Source organism: Meriones unguiculatus, chromosome X, assembly GCF_030254825.1.
Source record: "Meriones unguiculatus strain TT.TT164.6M chromosome X, Bangor_MerUng_6.1, whole genome shotgun sequence".
In the NCBI taxonomy this organism is placed as follows: domain Eukaryota; kingdom Metazoa; phylum Chordata; class Mammalia; order Rodentia; family Muridae; genus Meriones; species Meriones unguiculatus.
This window is the reverse complement of record NC_083369.1, coordinates 140,246,057-140,265,708: the sequence shown is the minus strand read 5'-3', so window position 1 is coordinate 140,265,708 and position 19,652 is coordinate 140,246,057. Positions and strand designations below refer to the sequence as shown.

The 19,652-nt window shown below is 40.9% G+C and overlaps 1 protein-coding gene across 3 annotated transcripts in view; it reads left to right on the top strand.

The window, feature by feature from the left end:
- The window catches only part of Adgrg2 (adhesion G protein-coupled receptor G2), a 128,789-nt gene that overhangs the window by 52,162 nt on the left and 56,975 nt on the right, over positions 1–19,652 (top strand). For all 3 annotated transcript variants that reach the window (XM_060374625.1, XM_060374626.1, XM_060374624.1), the window contains exon 3: positions 5,243–5,361. In XM_060374625.1, the coding sequence (XP_060230608.1) occupies positions 5,244–5,361 (118 nt within the window). In that variant the 5' untranslated portion in view covers position 5,243. The remainder of the gene's footprint in view (positions 1–5,242; positions 5,362–19,652) is intronic.

Here is a 19,652-nt window from a genome sequence, read left to right as displayed (position 1 = left end):
GGAGAGATGGAAGGACCTGGAGGGGACAGGAAGCTCACAAGAAGACCAACAGAGACAACTAACCTAGTCCCATGGGGGTTTACAGAGATTAAGACATCAACTAAACAGCATGCTTGGCTTAGATTCCTTGTGCACATGAGGCTGATGGGTGGCTTGGTCTTCATGTGGGTCGCCTGGCAAGTGGAAGTGGGGGTGGAGAGACTGTTTCTAACATGGACTCTATTTCCTGCTTTTGGATCACTTCCCCCTGGCAGGGCTGCCTTGCCTGGCTTCAGTAGATGAGGATATGCTCAGTCCTGATGAGGCTTGATGCTTGAAGTGCTAAGGAAAGTAAGAAGAAGGGGTCTCCCGTTTTCTGGGAGGGAAAGGAAGAAGGAGGGAGAAAGGAGGATTAGGAGAAGAAGAATGAGGGAGCACCCTTGGGATCTAAAAGAAATGAATTTAAATAAAATAAAATTTTAAAAAGAAAGAAAGCAAACCCTTGGCCCCTATCTTAGGAATGTAAGGGTGGGCCTGGCCCTATACTAACCACCTTCTTTAAGTGCCTTGATTCTTTCTTGCATCTCAGGTCTAATGGCTTCTTCCTGAAGATGTGTTTTAGGATTGATTTTAAGTGAGGACTTTTTCTCTTGGTTGAAAACAAAATCATGGTTTTTGTCTATTTGAAAATGTCCTCATGTGTTTCCATTCACAAAAGGTATTTTCACTAGGAGTAAAATTTTCTCTTCACACATTGCAGGTAATATTACATTGTCTATGACTTCTGAGAAGAGAGTTGTCAATGTTAACAGTTGCTCCTTTGAAATATAATGTCCTTATTTTTCTACTCATTGTCAAAGCATTTTTGAAAATCTTAAGTTTTCTCCAGCTTCACTATGAGGTGGCTAGGTGTAGATTTCTTTTTATTTGCATATTATAATTCAAATTCTATGGACTTCTTGAATCTGCATTAATGTTGTTCCATGAATTTGGACTCATACTCCAAATACTGAATTTCCCTATCCTCTCTTCTTTGAATTGTGTTTTAGTATATGTTGGCCTTCTTTTTCACTTCACCCTGTCTCTGCATTTTTCATTCATATTTCACATCTGAAAGCCAAGCCGGCCTCATTGACCTATGCCTGTAGGTACCTGTGGCTTCACTGTTCATGTTACCTTCTTGCCTTTAATCATTCATTTTAGCCAGAAATGTTTAATTAATATTTTCTTCCCAATTTTAAGTTATTTCCTTTTTTACTTAAATTAAGTTTTATATTAATTACAGTTATTTCACTTTGTATATCAGATGTAGCCCCTTCCTCATTACCTCCCAATTCCACCATCCTTCCCTCTTCTCCTCTCATGCCCCTGTCCAAGTCCACTGATAGGGGAGGTCCTCCTCCCTTTCCATCTGACCCTAGCCTATCAGGTCTCATGAGGACTGTCTGTATCATCCTCCTCTGTGGCCTGGCAAGGCTGCTTCCCTCTCCGGGTGGGGGGGGAGGGTCAAAGAGCCTGCCACTGAGTTCATGTCAGAGACAGTCCCTGTTCCTCTTACTAGGGAACCCACTTGGATACTGAGCTGCTATGATCTACATATGAGGAGGGGTTCTAGGTTATATCCATGAATGGACCTTGGTTAGAGAATCAGTCTCAGAAAAGACCCCTGTGCCCAGATGTTTTGGTTCCATTGCTTTCCTTGTGCAGCTACTGTCCTCTCCAGGTCCCAATATCTCCCCCTTCTTTCATAGGATTCCCTGCACTGTGCCCAAAGTTTGGTTATGAGTCTCAGCATTTGCTTTGATACACTGCTGGGTAGAGTCTTTCAGGGGCCCTCTGTGGTAGGCTCCTGTCCTGTTTCTTGTTTTCCCCTTCTTCCAATGTCCATCTCATTTGTCTTTCTGAGTGAGGATTGATCATCTTACCCAGGGATGTCCTTCTTGCTTAGCTTCTTCGGGTGTACAGATTTTAGTATGTTTATCCTATCTTATAGGTCTAGTATCCACTTATAAGTGAGAATATACCTTGTGTGTCTTTCTGCTTCTGGGATACCTCACTCAGGATGATCTTTTCAAGATCCCACCATTTGCTTGCAAATTTCATGATTTCCTTGTTTTTAATTGCTGAGTAGTATTCCATTGTGTAAATGTGCCACAATTTCTGTATCCATTCCTCAACTGAGGGACATCTGGGTTGTTTCCATGTTCTGGCTATTACAAATAAAGCTGCCATGAACATGGTTGAACAAATGTCCTTGTTGTGTACTTGAGCATCTTTTGGATATGTGCCTCGGAGTGGTATAGCTGGATCTTGAGGAAGCACTATTCCTAACTGTCTGAGAAAGTGCCAGATTGATTTCCAAAGTGGTTGTACAAGTTTACATTCCCACCAGCAATGGAGGAGGGTTCCCCTTTCTTCACATCCTCTCCAGCATGTATTGTCACTTGAGTTTTTGATCTTATCCATTCTGATGGGTGCAAGGTGAAATCTCAGGGTTGTTTTGATTTGCATTTCCTGATGACTAAGGTCATTGAGCATTTCATTAAGTGTTTCTCTGCCATTCTATATTCCTCTACAGAGAATTCTTTGTTTAGCTCTGCACCTCATGTTTTAAATTGGTTTGCTTGATTTGTTGCTTTTTAACTTTTTTAGTTCTTTATGTATTCTGGATATTAGCCCTCTGTCAAATATAGAGTGGTGAAAATTTGTTATTTTCAACAGAAAATACAATCTAAATAACATAGCTCAACCTATTCCTATAATGCAGAAGAGAGTTACATGTGTTTTATGAGCGATTTGCCAGATGGAATTCTCTTACCAGCATTCAGATAGAAATTCAATTATGCTTTTATTCATGGTTTCCTGGTTCTTTTTTTTTTTTTTTTTTGCTACATTAAAAGTTGAATGATCTAAATCAGCTACACTTTCACTTTTTGTTCTTGCTTTGTCCACAGTAAGAACCTCTTCAGTAGCTCCCTATTAAACGTCCTATTGTGCTAGACTTCTTAGCCAACAATTATATCTCAGTATAAATATCTTAAAAGAATGGAGTTTTCTAGAAGATACTTGTATCATGTTACACATGTCAAAATATTACTCATCACATATCTCATAGCCGTTATGTTAAAATTAAGTTATAACAGTTAATCAGGGATAACAGAATAGCGCTCACCCAGGCTTGTCATATAGTACTTCTTTTAAATTATTTTCTGTCTACATGAAGATACGTTTTCCTAGTTTAAGCATACAATTTGTGAATTTTTAAAATGTAAGCCCTCTTTTGAAGGCAGGGTCACTTCATGGTCTAATACAATATCATTCCATGTCAAGGAAAGACTCGTCCTGGTACTGTTGTGAGTAATAAATGACAGGATTCTTGAAGATGGCTAACTTTACCTGGAAACTTTAACAACAATGGGTTTCTATCTCTTTCTTATTTCTCATCATTTTAATCCCTACACTACCTGACCTTGCACAGACTGAATGGAACGGGATTTGCTGAATGAATGGGTGAATAAAAGAACGAAGAGTGTGGCCAGCATTTTGTAGACTAGTCTTAACATCAGCCACTGATCAGAAATCTTTCTCAATTGCTCAGCAGAACAGTTCTATCAGGTTGATACCATGATCCCAGTTTGTTAAATGGCACATTAGCCCATTGAAGTGCTCTGCCCAAAGGCCCTCATGGTCTGTGGCAGAACTGCAAGTTTTGAACTCATTTTCTCTAGCCTTCAGCATGGTGTGTGCACACACACTGTCTGCAGTTTGTAGGGTTGTTGTGGTGCCTAGATTGACAGGGACCCCGGCCAGGAGTTCTGCTAGCTGGTCCTAGGAACTTCCCCTCTGCCTGTATAGAAGGAGTGTGCTCGCCGAGTCTCGCTGTATCTTTGTTATTCCTGAACCTAGGAATGCGTTGCTGGCTTTTTCCTCTTTCAGCTTCCCTTGGCAGACTCAGCAGCGTGACGTAGTCTTAGTGCTTTCAGTTCTCTCCATAGGCTGAGCCCTGTGTCTACCACATACATTGCCTCTAGTTCCCTCCGATTCAGACCTTATGTCTCATTTAGGCACATACTGATCCTCAAGAAATAATGGCTGGCTGACCAAAAAGCATGCATGAACTGGACATATACCCCCTATACATATATAGTAGAAGCGCAGCTTGGTCATCATGTGGGTTCCTTCACAATGGGAGTGAGTGCTGTCTCTGCCATTTTTGCTTGCCTTGGAACCCCTTTCTCCTAGTTCAGCCGCCTCATCTGGCCTCAGTGAGGGTGGACGTGCTTAGTCTTACTGTGACTTGAGGTGCCAGGGTGGGTTGCTACCGCCTTGGGGCCTCCTCTTCTCTGAGAAGAAGGAGATGGGGGAATGGAGGAAGAGGGAGCATTAGATGAGAATGGAAGGAAGGGAGGGAGGAGGATTGGATCAAGCTGTAAAGATGTTAAATAAATAATGAAAAATAGAAAAATGAATGGTTGGGTGAATAAATAAGTGAACAGTAAAAGCCTGTATTAAAAAAACATTTATTTATTTATCTATCTATCTATCTATTTATTTATTTTATGTGCATTGGTGTTTGCCTGCATACATGTCTGTGTGAGTGTATCAAATCATGGAGTTACAGACAGGTGTAAGCTGCCATGTAGGTGCTGGGATTTGAACCTGGGTCCTCTGGAAGAACAGTCAGTGCTCTTAACTGCTGGGCCATCACTCCAGCCCCAATAAATAACTGTTATAAATTAAAATCTGATATAAATTTTGCATTTAAAATGTTGCTGTATTGACTATTGGAACTGCAAATAATGACAATAAAATGAGTCACAATAAGGAAGACATTCACTTGTAACTTTTCTTTGGTAGTATATAAGAAATAAATGAGTTTTATGATTCAGAGACATCTGTGATGCCTGATTATTAACATTGTCTCTAACCAGGTTTACACAGTGGTCATAATTATGTATGAACTATTTTAGTTGTTAATTTAATCTTTTGATATTTTGCATGTATTTTTCGTAGGTCCACAAGGACTGCCGTGTCTATCATTTTAAATACGATGTCTTAGTGGTTGAGCCTCCCTTAATAAAAACTGGGTTTTTTATTTCGATAGGCGGTGCTCACCTTCTCTGCAGGCACACTACAATCATAACTATGGCACTACAAAGAAGGCAATATGGATGTGGTCTTACTTGAGGAATAACTTTTAGTCATTACTATGTTGGAATTATGACAGCTATAATAATCTGTTGTCCCTCTTATTTTGCCCCAGGATGCTTTTCTCTGGTGGGCATTGTGGCCATGTTGGCAGACCTGAAGAAGTTTTACTCATATACAAAATGTTCCTTGTCATCATTTGTTTTCATGTCATTCTTGTTACATCCCTGAAAGGTAAGGTTTCAATTTCCCTCCCTTCCTTCACATTATTGTTATTATTACCATCATCATCATCATTATTATTATTGTGTGTGTGTTTATGATGGGGGAAATATGTGTCATGGCACCTGTAGGAAAGTTAGAGAAAAACTCTGTGGAGTTGGTTCTCTCCTTCCACTTCTATATATGTTCCAAGGATTAAACTCAGGTCATCTTGTTTACAGGCAAATCCTTTTATCCACTGAGCCAACTTGCTGATCTTTCCTTCACTTTTTTATGTCTATTTTTTTAATAATTTATTTTTATTTTATGTGCATTGGTGTTTTGCCTGCATGAATATCTGTGAGCGAGTTGGATTTATCTGGAACTGTTGTGAGCTGCCATGTGGGTGCCGGGATTTGAACCTGGATCCTTTGGAAGAGAAGTCAGTGTTCTTAACCACACAAGCCATCTCTCCAGTCTTTTTTATGTCTGTCTTTTATGTACGTATGTTTTGTGTCATTGTTAATAATGTTTAATATAGTTAATATATATATATGTAATAGTTATCATCCTTTACGTTTATGTGTGTGTGTGTGTATGTGTGTGTGTGCGTTTTTGTTCAGAGGACAACCTAAGTGTTATGAGTGTTGGTTCTTCTACCATGTGAGTTCCAGAGGTTGAACTCAGGTCATCAGACTTGCCTTTACTTGCCAGCCACAGTAGTTCCCATTTTTAAATATACTGTTTGTTGGCATTCCAATCATAGTTTTGGTACAACTATTACCACCACCCATTTCCAGCATATTTTAATCCTCCCAGTTAGTAGCTATGTGCTTGTCCTCCATATAACCTCTATTATTTTAGTTTGCATGAATTTGCCTCTTCCAGGCACCTCACAGAAGTGGAAATATACAGTATTTATCTCTTTGTGTCTGGTTTATTTCATTTAACATCTTTTTAATGACCGTCTATGTTGTAGTTATGTGTCAGAATTTCATTCATTTTAAAGTCTAAATATATTCTGTTTTATGTGAATGTGCCACATTGTGCCTATTCATTCATGTGTTCTTGGATATTTTGGCTGTTTGTATCTTTTGGCTGCTGTGAGTAATGCTGCTATGAGCTTAGGAGTGCAAATATCTGACTTCCTGCTTTCATTTCTTTGTGGTATACAACTAGGGTTAGAGTTGCTGGGTCATTTGCAGTTTTGAGGAACTGCCAGCCTGTTTTTAATAGTGGCTATACATTTCACATTCCTTCAGGCAACACACAGGGACTCCAGTTTCTCCACATCCTTGACAACACTTACTTGTTTTCTTTTGTTTTGGTGGTAGGAATGAAGTAACATCTTACTGTGGTTTTGATTTGCACATCCTTAGCAATTAGGGATTTCAGCATCTTTGGGGGACACTTGTTAGCCATTTTATCTCTTATTGGAAGAAATGCCTATTAATATCATTTCAAAAATTTTTTAAAAATTGATTTTTTTAGTTGTTGACTTTTAGGAATTTTTATATATTATTTATATTAATCCTTTATTAAATTTATGATTGGCAATATCTGGTATTGTCACTCTCCATAGTGTTGTTTCATGAACATGAGTTTTTAATTTTGATGAGGTCTAATTTATATATTTTACCTTTATTGTCTATAATTTAGTATCAAATCCAAGACACTCCCTTTGAAAATCCAAAGTCAGTAAGATTCCCCACTATGTTTTCTTCCAAGAATTGTATAGACTTAATAATACAAGATAAACATACTAAAATCTGTACTCCTAAAGAAGCTTAACAACAAGGAAGACCCTAGGGAAGATGCTCAATCCTCATTCAGAAGGGCAAATGTGATAGACATTGAAAACAGGAGGAGACAGGGAGCAGGACAAGAGCTTACCACATATGGCCTCTGAAAGACTGTACTGAACAAGGTATCGAAGCAGAGGCTGAGACTCATAGCCAAACTTTGGGCAGAATGCATGGAATTTTATGAAAGAAGGGGGAGATAGAAAGACCTGAGGAAGCCAGGAGCTCCAAAAGGAAACCAACAGAGACAAAAAAAAAAAAAAAAAAAAAAAAAAAGAGTGCATGGAATCTTATGAAAGAAGTGGGAAATAGTAAGATCTGGAGAGGACAGGAACTCCACAAGGAGAGCAACAGAACAGGAAAATTTGAACACAGGGAACTTCCCAGAGACTCATACTCCAACCAAGTACCATGCATGGAGATAACCTAGAACCCCTGCACAGATATAGCCCATGGCAGCTTCAGTGTCCAAGTGGGTTCCTTAGTAATGGGAACAGGGGTTGTCATGGGAACATGAACTGATTGGCCTGCTCTTTGATCACCTCCCCCTGAGGGGGGAGCAGCCTTACCAGGCCACAGAGGATGACAATGCAGCCACTCCTGATGAGATATGATAGACTAAGATCAGAAGGAAGGAGAGGGGGACCTCACCTATCAGTGGACTTGGGGAAGGGCAGGCATGAAGAAGGGGGAGAAAAGGTGGGATTGGAAGGGAGGAGGGAGGGGTTTATGGAGGGATACAAAGTGAATAAAGTGTAATTAATAAAAGTTAAAAAAAAAACTGAGCCCTGAAGAGACTGATACCCCAACCAAGGACCATGCATAGAGAGGACCTAAAGCCCTGGCTCAGAATTAGCACATAGACTCAGTCTCCAAGTGGGGTCCCTAGTAATGGGAACATGGACTGTCTCTGACAAGAACTCAGTGGCAGGCTCTCTGAGCACTTCCCCTGGGGGTTGCAGCCTTGCCAGGCCACAGAGGAAGACAATACAACCAGTCCTGATGAGACCTGATATACTAGGGTCAGATGGAAGGCAAGGAGGACTTCCTCTATCAGTGGACTAGGGGAGGGGCATAGGGAAAGAAGAGGGAGGGAGGGTAGAATTGGAAGGAGATGAGGGAGGGAGACACAGCTAGGACACAAATTCAATTAATTGTAATAAATGATAATAATAATAATAAATGAATTGTATAGGCTTAACTCATATTTAAACCAACTTTGATTTTCTGAGAGGTGTTTTTGTGCCAGTGGCTAGCCCATTGTTCTATTACTATATGTTGAAAAGACTGCCCTTTTCCTTTGAACAGTTTTAACATTTTTGTTCAAACTCATGCGGCCAAATGTATGTGGACTTATTTTGGTATTTTTCTTGAATAATATCTACTATAAGGCCTTTTCATACAGAAATTGAAAAAAAAATGTACTCAAATGCAGCAGTTTTTTTCTTTTTTTTTCCAGAAAAGGGGTGTCTTTGGAAGCTTATGGAAAATGGTGGCAAGGAGAGATACAGGAGGAGGGCAGTGGAGGGGCTGGCAGCACTAAGGCATTTAGTCAGTTTTTGTTGTTGTTTGTTTGTTTGTTTGTTTTGTGGTGGCTTGGTAGGGTGCTTATGTGGTACAGGCTGGCCTCCAGCTCAAAATATAATTAATGACCTTGAACTGCTGACGTTTTTGTCTCTACCTTGCAGGTACTGAAATTACAGGTGTTCATCACTATACCTAGGAAGGGCTTCCATTTCTGTGTGTACAACTGCCAAAGAATATTGTTATACAGTGCAATATATGTTCATTAGGAATGTGATTAGGAAATGAATTTTTAAAGAAAACAGTTTAAATACATAGGGAAAGACTTTTTTATTCAGAAGACAGTGAAAAGGACAAGAAATCTTTTGTTGGCTAACATAGGAATCTACTAGCAGAAAACACCAATAACAGCATAGACAAAGGAAACATACGTACAAGTATTCATACTTAAACACAAATTAAATAAAAAGCTGCCCAACAAGCTAAAACACAGCTGACAGTCCTTTAAAGAGTGGACACAGGGACACATCGCCATGAAGCCATCATGCTTTTTAAAAGAAAATAGAACCAGAGAGATGGTTTATCTAATAAAAGTTAGGCTCACAACCAAAGATTTAAAGGGGAGGTGATAGGGCAGGGGAGATGGTTCAGTGGGTAAGTGTTTGCTGCAAAAGTCTGACAAGCTGAGTTAAGATCATCAGAACCCATGTAAAAACACAAGTATCTGTAATCCCGGCACCCATACCAGGATATGAGAAGTGGAGATGAGAATTCCAGATGTTCTCAGGCCAACTGGTTGCTCTTATATAACAGCAAAGAGTCTCTTTCTCTAAAACAAGGTGGTAAGACAAGGAACAACGCCCAAAGGTTGTCCTCAGACCTCCACATCGATGGCATGGCACATGTATACCTACACTCACACATATGAACAAGCACACACATACATACATGCACACGCACAGAGGGGAGGGAGGAAGAAAAGAAGGAAAGGAGAAAGGAGGGAGGGAAAGAAGAAGAAAGGAACAAACAATGAGAAAGAAAGAAAGAAAGAAAGAAAGAAAGAAAGAAAGAAAGAAAGAAAGAAAGAAAGAAAGAAAAGAAAAGAAAGAGAGAGAGAGAGACAGACAGACAGACAGACAGACAGACATGATAATACCTAGTCTGTATTGTGGTTTATTATCTACCAGGTCTCTCTAGCTGATTTGATTTACAATTGGCCACTTGCTAAATCATCTCAACCAGACCTATGAAGGGGAAGGGCCTATTTTCATTCCATTCTCCAGATCTAGAAGCTGGGATTTGCAGAAATAAGTGACTTTCCCAAGAGTGTTAGGGTTGAGATGGAATTTAAACTCAGAGGTTTGTTCTAGATTTTATATTTGTAGCCACCAAACCAGGATTCTAGCTACCAAACCAGGATTCTAACCACGAAACCATGATTCCCAAACATATAGTGTACAACAAAATTATTTAGAAGACCCATTGAAGCACAACTGAGCCCCATGTCCCAGTGTCTATGGCTTAATAGATCTGGGACAGAGCCTGAGAACACACATATCTAACAACCTCTCAGGAGCTATTGATGCTACTAGTCTAGGGACCACACTTCAAGAACTACTATATGCACAACTCTAGCAAGACATGACTAGGCAGAGAAAATGCCTCCTGATAAACATCAAGGTGTTCAAATCCTGTTGTGACCATGCAATGCTTAGATTAACTCTGTTCACACAGATTATCTTTAGATAGTAACACAACACTAGGGATTAACAGGGTAAAAAAAAAATAATAAATTGTCCCCACATTGCTGGTGAGTAAATATCCCCTAGGACCTTATTTGTGAAGAAGTAGCAGAGCCTACAAGATGCCAGATCTTCCATCTCATGTTTCAGTGCTTTGTCCCGCTACAGGAAGATGAAGTCAGAAAGTGAAATGTGAGTGAAAAAGATCATCAAGAGCAGAGGTTCTCAATCTTCCTAATGCTGCAACCTTTTAATACAGCTACTCATTTTGTGATGGCCTCCAACCATAAAGTTATTCATATGGCTACTTCATAAATGTACATTACAAATCGTGATGTAAATATCTGATGTGTAGGATAGGTCTCGACCCACAGGTTGAGAAACAGTGAGCTAAATAAAGGCTAGCCATCAGAAAGAAGTCTTTTGAAAGAACTGAGTAGAATGCCACTTAAAACTCAAAGATACCAAAAGAAAAAAGAAGATGAAAGGAAGATGAGGAAGAAGAAAGAGAGATGAAGTGAGGTGAGGGAAGGACAGGACAAAGGTAGATAAGTAGGCTCTGGGGCAAACAAGAGTAGAATGAAGCTGAGTGGTTGCTTAGAGCACCTTGCCTATTTCTTACTCCAGCTTTCTGATTATGTTGGGATCAGTTTTATGTTACTAAAGTAAAGTACCTAGCAACTGAAAAATGGGAAATGTTAATTTTGGATTGTAGTTCTGAAGGCTTCAGGCCATGATCAATTGGCTTTATGTCTTATAGGGCCTGTCTGTGGTCAGACAGCACATCATGACATGAGATGGGTGGCAGTGAAGGCCCATTCAACTCACGGTAGGACAAAAAAAGGGCAAAAGGAAGAAGGGTATCAAAGAGTCCATTGTTCCTTTCAGGAGCATACCATCAATGAGCTTAGGCTTCTCAGGAGACAGGTCTCCATCACCTCCCAACAGCAGCTAGTTGAGAACAAAGACTTGAGAGCAGGGGACTTCAGGAGACACTCCAGATCCCAACTCCAGCACTGATGAACTGGTTTCTTAGCACAAAGTTCTAACTAGGTGATTTCAAAGCATGTACTAGCGGTATTACCTTTGGGATTAATTAGAAGTGAGGATTCTGGGGCCATGCTAATCCTACCGAGTCAGAAACTCTGGAGGAGGCCATGCATTCTGTGTTGTAAATAGTCCTGTAGGTGACGCTGGTACATACTCCAGGGTAGAACTGTTATGAGTTCAGAAATAGCCACTCGCTGACTACTCAGACACCAGACTGAGCTCAACAGATGTTTATTGAATGCTAAACAGGAACTGACAGGCCAGGGCCATAATCTGGACTCGGGAACCAGACATTGGTTTGCTCCTAAGGCAGGTTTTTATATGAAAAACTGTAACCAGGTAGCAACTAGGTAACAAAACTGTAAGCAGGTATAGGAAACAAACTACAACTAGGTAACAACCAGGTAACAAAAAATGCAACCAGGTATCCAGGTGTAGGAAGCAATATTACATCATTTTGGTTACCTGCACAAAGCGTTTCTAACTGACCTTTAATTCAATGGTTCTGCAGTTGGGGGACTTCATAGACTGTCCAGATAACAAACTATACAAAGTTTGAGAAATGAAACCACAGAGACATAAACAAAATGGAGACTTGGAGGCAAAATGGCTTCTGATATGCCAAAGGTTACAGCAGGTGTTAAGCAGGTTACAACAGAACTGCTGATTAAAACCACCAGCTAAAACAGTACTCTTGGCCCCATGCTTAGAGCAGAACACTGGTGAGATACCGAACTTGACCCCACACATGCCTTCCACGTGCTATGGTATGATTTCAGTTTGCCACTTCACCCATCGTGCAAGCTGTCATAAGGCTCAATATATGTTACAAAAACCCATGAAGGCAAATGATTTTCTGAATTAAGTGTTTTAGATAAGTTTTGTTTTGTTTGACTTACAGATTTTTTATTTATGTCTATCTGAGTGTGTATGCGTGTGTGTGTAGAGGCTAGAGGAAAGCATTGGCTCCTTCAGCCCAAGAGCTCCAGGCATTTGTGGGACAGCTGACTTGATATGTAGATGCCAGGATCTGAGCCCCAGTCCTTATGATTATGCAGCAAATACTCTTAGCCACTCCAGTTCCATGTTTTGAGATGTTGAGAGAGTTAAATAGTTCTTTGCTGCTTCTCAGAACTACCCACAAGTATTTATTTGTGCTAACAGTCACTTTGATAGCAATTGCTATGTTGTAGTCATTGCTCTAAGCCATTCTTTAAAAGACCAAGTCTTTTAAAACTCACCTAATAATTCTTTGAAATTGGCACTGTTATTAGCTTCACCCATAAAGGGTGAAGAAACTGAGGCACGAAGAAGCTTGCTTTGTGCAGTTTGCTCTTGGTGGAACGGTTAAAAGAGACTGCAAAATTCTCTGGGAATACCAGGTATGGACCCCAGCTGTGGCTATCATCTTAGCCAATATTTAATAAAGCCTGCTTCAAATTTGACTCATAGAGAGAGAGAGAGAGATTGCAAAACTATGACTTAAACTCAGGCCCTGTGGCCACAAAGTTTATATGTGTAATCTCTATACAAAATTTCCTCTCAAGCTGGCCCAAACTTACTGTATTTCTGAGGCTGACTCTGATTTTCTGGCCTTTGCTTCCCAAGTGCTGAGATTACAGTCATGCACTACCATGTCTGCCTTTCCTTTAGCCATCTTAACCCTTTTGCTGTCTGAGACTCTTTTGCTTGTCAGCTGTGCATCTGTAACAGTAAAAATAAACAATGGTAGAATGATGAGAATCCCTGAATGTAGGTTCGTCCGGATTACCCAGATACCTCAGAGCCACATGTCCCACTGAAGAACTGAGGCAGAAGGATGAGAAGTTCAAGGCCAATCGGAGCTATATAGAATTTTGCTGTCCCCAAACAAGAAAGTTGTATTTTCCTCATCCCTTATCAGGATAGTGCTGAAGAACGTTCTTCATTGTTCCCTAGAGGTTTCCAGTTGGGTTTTGGACCAGTACTCAAAGTAGTTACCTGCTCCTTAATGTCCTTAATGCACTCAATTGCTCCCTCCCTCTACTTACTGGAGTCACTTTCTCACCTCTGCTTGCAAACACATTTTCCTCCAACATTCAGCCCAATACTCCTTCCTCTGTAAAGCTGAGAAGAGATCTCCAATGTTCCCTTCTCTCTTTATCCATCCTTCTGATTGGTGCTCCCCGGGATTATGTTTATCATGAACTTCAGTGTGCTCCAGGTCTTTGGTGCCTCTTCAGTGTCAGGTGGGAAAGGAGACTGAAGGGATAATGGGTAAACTGATGCAACGAAAGCCAGTGCATACTTGAGGCCTGCTCTGCTCCAGGCCTTTCTAGTGCTTTGTAAACATGATCTCATTTATCTCTCTTCCAAACTCTTCACGATGGATATCTTTTTCACCGCAGTTTATAGATGGAAAAATTAAGAATTGAAGTCATTTGATCAGAGTCACAGGGCTATGAAGATTTGCTGTCAGAATCTGTAGCTGGTACAGGCTGCCTAGGGCAGTAAATGCTTGAGGCTAAAGTTCAACCTGTCACTGGGACCTGGAAAAGAAGAAAGGGAACACTGGGACAAGCTACTAGAGAGGAGTGGTTCCTCAGCTCTGGGATGCAAACACAGTAGCTCCACCCTGGAAGCCTGAGAGATTGCTCAGTAGCTCTCGTCAGCAGCAAATGGTGGGTCTAACCCTCTTGTGAGGCCACCAGCCAGCTGAGAGAATTCTCAGATTTTAACACATCCAGTTGTCTAACTAGATGACACTTATGAGAATCATTTTCAGTCTATTGGAAGCCCAAGTCAGTTCTGATAGGTTCTCCATTCCCTAGTTCTCCCATCCTGGGCTAATGCCTTATTTCTTTTTGGTTTTTAAAGGAGGTTCTACTTTTAGGTACAATTATTCTATTTTCCAGAGGGTGAATGACATAATAGTGGAAGATGGTTATAATTTCATTCCTGCCAAATTGTCTTCGCCATTTGGAAACAATTACACACTTGAAACAGCTTGGTGATCTCATAACCTACAATCCTCAACTTTCTCTCTGGGCTGAGTCTAGAGATCTTCCAGTGTTACAGACATTTCCAGCGATGAGTTGCTTTACAATTTTCCTTCTCCTGTCCTCACTCTTTTTCCTCTTACCCTCTCATGCTTTGTTCTCCTGTGTCCATTCTCCCTTGCAGGGAAGATGTTAATGAAGCAGTAGCTGGGCTGGAATAATAGCATCTGTCTTCTTTGGCATGGTCCTCTTCTACCAGACCCAGTGCTGAGCTCCTTACTTCTATCTTCGCCTTCTGCTTGTAAAACTGAATTTATGAATTTCACCATGACATTGATCAAAGACATGTTCAGCTAATCTGCCAACTCCACCAATTCCTGGCCCCATAGTCAGGCATGAAGTCACTTCTGTTGGGCCATGATTCTCCCTAGAAGGGAAAATGGTGACAAGGAATCGTAGATTCAGAATAGGTTATAAGGAACACTGATAGCAGAGGACACTGTATCCCACTTTTCACTTGAACTCCTCTAAGGACTCCTTGAAGGGTTTATATATCAACACAGGACAAGTGTAAAAATGAGGAGTAGTGGATCTGCATTTTGGCAAAGAGAAGCCCAGAGGTGGTCTCCCCATGTCCCTTTCTAAGCTTTTGTGTTCTGGGTAGGGATTCTAAATGGCCCTTGTGTTCTTAATGAGCAGCTGTGTTGAGGGCCGCGAACAGGGAGAGAGCAGCAAACACCACAGCATGAAGATCCTAGACAAATACCAGATGAAGGGTGTAATAGATACTTGATGGTGAGAGCCAAACAGAACTTAGCCAAGGTTGGGTAGGATTCTAAGAGAAGAGACCATGGACACACTATGGGCAGCCTTCAGCACTGGCTGCTAATTAGATACTGAGCATGAATGTAACAGTTACTTTTCTTATTCCTGCGACAAAATACAAGAAGACAGATAAGACAAGTTTATTTTGACTCACAGTTGTGGGTTATAGTCCATTATGGCAGGGAAGTCATGGCAGTGGGAACTTGAGGCAGCTGTTCACACTGCACCCACAGTCTGGGGACCATTTAGCAACAAGGGAGACAAATACAACTTTTGTTGTTGTTGGCAACTGAGCCAAGAGCCATGTGCATGATGTCAGTGCTTTACTGCCTAGACCTAACAGAACTACTTTCAGTCATCAGATTTCAGGATCCCTTCCCTCTTTGCCTGTGTAATAAAAGCTCCAAAACAAGGTAAGGCAATTCTAGATATAGATGGAAGTTCAGCATTTTTGTTTATTTGTTCATTGTAGCTATTGTTTCTACAACTCAATTATGTTTATAAACACTAAAACACTCTAAAAGTCTTTTAGAGTTCTTTTCTGAAGGGAAACAAAGTTGACACTTAAGCTATGTCCATATTGTACTAAAAGTCGTTGAAGACGATTATCATATCCTCTTTGGGCTCTTCCTTCTGGTTTCATCTTTTCAAGTGTTTGAGGGTAAGGATGTTATCGTTTGTTTGTTTGTTTGTTTGTTTGTTTTAGAGACAGGGTTTCTCTGTGTAGCCATGTCTGTTCTGGACTCACTCTGTAGACCAGGCTGGCCTTGAACTTACAGTGATCTGCCTGCCTCTGCCTCCCTGAGTGCTGAGATTAAAGGCATGTGCCATGACACCCACCTGAGGATGATATCTTTTATCTCTTAATTGTGTTTAGTATACAGTAAGTATATAGTGTCTAGTAAAAAGTAAGTACCCAGTCAACCCTAGTTAGCTGATTGGAATTGATTTGTGACCATAGACTAAAGCTTAGTGATATTCTTTTCCTCTTTTTAAAAATAGAATATTCTTCTCTCCTTACATTACAACCTGACTGCAGTTGCCACTCCTTCCATTACTCCCAGTATTCCTTACACCTCCCCTCCCCTCCAGATCTATTCCTCCTCTGTTTCCCTTCAGAAAAGAACAGGCCTCCCAGGGTCATCAACTAAACCACAGCATAACTGGACTAGGCACAAACCCAAATAGATGGGGTTTGTTGTTGTTTTGTTTTTTGAGACCGGGTTTCTCTTTGTAGTCTGGCTGTCCTGGAACTCACTGGCAGAACAGGCTTGCCCTGAAATCAGAAATCCATCTGCCTGTACCTCCTGAGTGCTAGGATTAAAGCCGTGTGCCACTCATGCCCAGCTAGCTTAGTGATATTCTAAAGCACGGACATTTCCCCCACAGCTCATGTATCATCAGCGTTATAATCTGAATCCAGTGACTTCCAGTGAGACATATGCCACCCCTCCAAACTTACATAGATGTCAGTGAGGAAGCTGTACCTTGCCAAGGATTCCTATTGATAGATATGATTTCCCTCCTCATAGGATGCATGAGGCTGTGACCTTCTGTGAGTTCATCCACCCAGTCTTCAAGTACTTAGCTCCATAATTCATTGTCCTGCATTTTGGGGGCCTTGGGTTCTGTCTTGGACATAACGTCATTCTGAGAATTGTGTGCACTATCTGGGTCGCTCATCGTCTAAGTCAGGCTGAGAACTTTGGCTGTTCCATGGAATCACCTAGAGATTTTTAGATAAAGTCTGTCACCTGCACCTACCCCCAGAGATCCTCATGCCGGACAGCCCAAGTATGTAGCCTGGGTACTGGCCTTCTTTAACATGGCCTAAATGATGCCAGCAGGACCCGGAGCTATCCTGTCTGAAGGACTGCTCCTATTCAGAGTTCTGATTAGGAAAGTGAAAACATTTCCAAATCTTCTTTTCTCTAGACTCTGATGGAGATTGAGCTTTGTTCATGCTAAGCAAGTGCTCTACTAATGCTCTATGTCCCCAGCCCCAAAGCCATAGGATTTTTAAAAATAAAGATGTATTTTTAACGAGCAATTTTTTCTTTTTTTATTATTATCATTTATTACAATTTACTCAATTTGTATCCCAGCTGTGGCCCCCTCCCTCGTTTCCTCCCAATCCCACGCTCTCTCCCTCATCTCCTCCCATGCCCCTCCCCTAGTCCACTGATAGTGAAGGACCTCCTCACCTTCTATTTGACCCTAGCCTATCAGGTCTCATCAGGACTGGTCGCATTGTTTTCCTCTGTGGCCTGGCAAGGTTGTAACCCCCAGGGGGAGGTGATCAGAGAGCCTGCCACTGAGTTCATATCGGAAACAGTTCCTGCTCCCCTTACTAGAGAACCCACTTTGAGACTGAGTCTATGGGCTATATCTGAGCTGGGGCTTTGGGCCCTCTCTGTGCATGGTCCTTGGTTGGCATATCAATCTCTGCAAGGCCCCAGGGCTCAGTTTTTTGTCTCTGTTGGTCTCCTTTTGGAGCTACTGTCCCCTTCAGGTCTTTATATTTCCCCCTTTTTTTATAAGATTCCCTGTACTCTGCCCAAAGTTTGGCTATGCGTCTCAGCCTCTGCTTCAATATTTTGATCAGTAGAGTCTTTCAGAGGCCATCTGTTGTAGGCTCCTGTCCTGTTCCCTGTCTTCTCCTGCTTCCAATGTCTATCCCATTTGTCCTTCTGAACGAAGATTGAGCATCTTCCCTAGGGTCTTCCTTGTTGCTTAGCTTATTTAGGAGAATAGATTTTAATATGTTTATCCTATATTATGTGGCCAAAGACACACATGGTATATACTCACTCATAAATAAATATGAGCAAATTTTTAAGGTGGCTAACATTACAATGAAGCCAACAAATCTCTTGGTTTCAAAACTGGTAAAAATTCTAGTGTGCCTTGTGCTGGCTGGTAAATGTCTGGCCCTTTATGAGGGTCTCAGTGTCTCTTTGTAGAATTTCGTAGCCATAGCTCATAGGATTAAATGTTGACAAGAGTAGCTGCAACCACAAGACTGCATTCCTATAGGTTTTCCTGATTTATAAAATACCTTGGTGTATGTTATCTCACTGAGGTAGAGAATCTCCTGCATATGGGAATACGGAGGCCTTAAGCAAGGAAGCAACTAAGTAGGTTACCCAGAAAGAAACAATACCAAAATCTAGAAAGAAGCTCCCCAGAACTCTGTGTATGCCAGACAGACAGGAGTGCTTATTTGGGATTGGGACAGTTTGAGTCATTTCCAAGGTCACACAGTTGAAGAGTGGAGGTGGTAAGACTCTAGAACTTGTGTTCTTAAAACTGCTTCCCCGTGTTTACTCAACGAGGCATATGATCATGGTTTTTATATGACTTTGCCATGATTCATTCTGGGATGAATTTGTACCTCTTACCAAAAGCACTTGGTAAAGATTAAGAGAAACCCTAAGGAATGAAAGCCATAGTTCCACTGATTTCAGCTACTAGGGATTAAGCTAACGTTCCAGGGAAGAATGTCAGTAAAATATGCCTTGAGAATTGTACACCCTTAGTTCATTTTGCAAGAGATCTCATGTGAGTAAGATCACAGGCCCATGAAAACAACCCACTAAGGCACATTACAAATGCTTTCTCAATGATTTTGTGGCCCTCATTACTAAATATGTCGTGTTTGGTCGATACCTCTTCTTCTGTTTTTCTTTTAGAAATTCAGCATTCTTTCATGGGACAATATAATAGCCAGTAAAGTTTTGAATTATTTTTTTAAGTTAAGGAGAAAAGATATTACTCTTACTTCAAGAAGTAAATTTAAGTAGCTTATGATGGTATCACTAATTGGATAGATAAGAATTGTCCACTCAGCTGTGTTGCCTTCCAACTATATGGACATTTTGCTTGTTAATAGGAAATGTTTTGTCATTAACCGAAGCTGGGTCCACAGTACCATCTAACAAATTCTGTGCTGGGGGATACAAGTATTTGACAATGAGTTTGAATAACTGAAAATTTTCATTGGCAAAGTGGAAAAAATACTTTGTTTCTTGCTATAACTTCAGCACTTGAAACATAGTAGGCCTTCAAAGTTTAAAATTTTTAAAATTGCTCCCCACTCTCAAGTTGACAGCCCCCGTTTCTTTGATTGTTACTGTTTAATAGATATGTAACAATATACACGCATATGCACAAATATATAAATACAGCCTACTCAGTCTGTTTTTGCTGTTTGTGTATGGTTTCAAGGCTGACCTCTCTTCACTAGACAACCAATAAAGAGGTTCACCCCTAGGGGAGGCTAATTCTCTATCTCTCAGTAGTTACCTAGAGTCCTTTGTCTAGGGGTGGGACCCACACGTTTTCCCCCTTCCACATTAGCATGGCCATTGACATTGACATTAGCATTGGCCATTGTTCCGTCT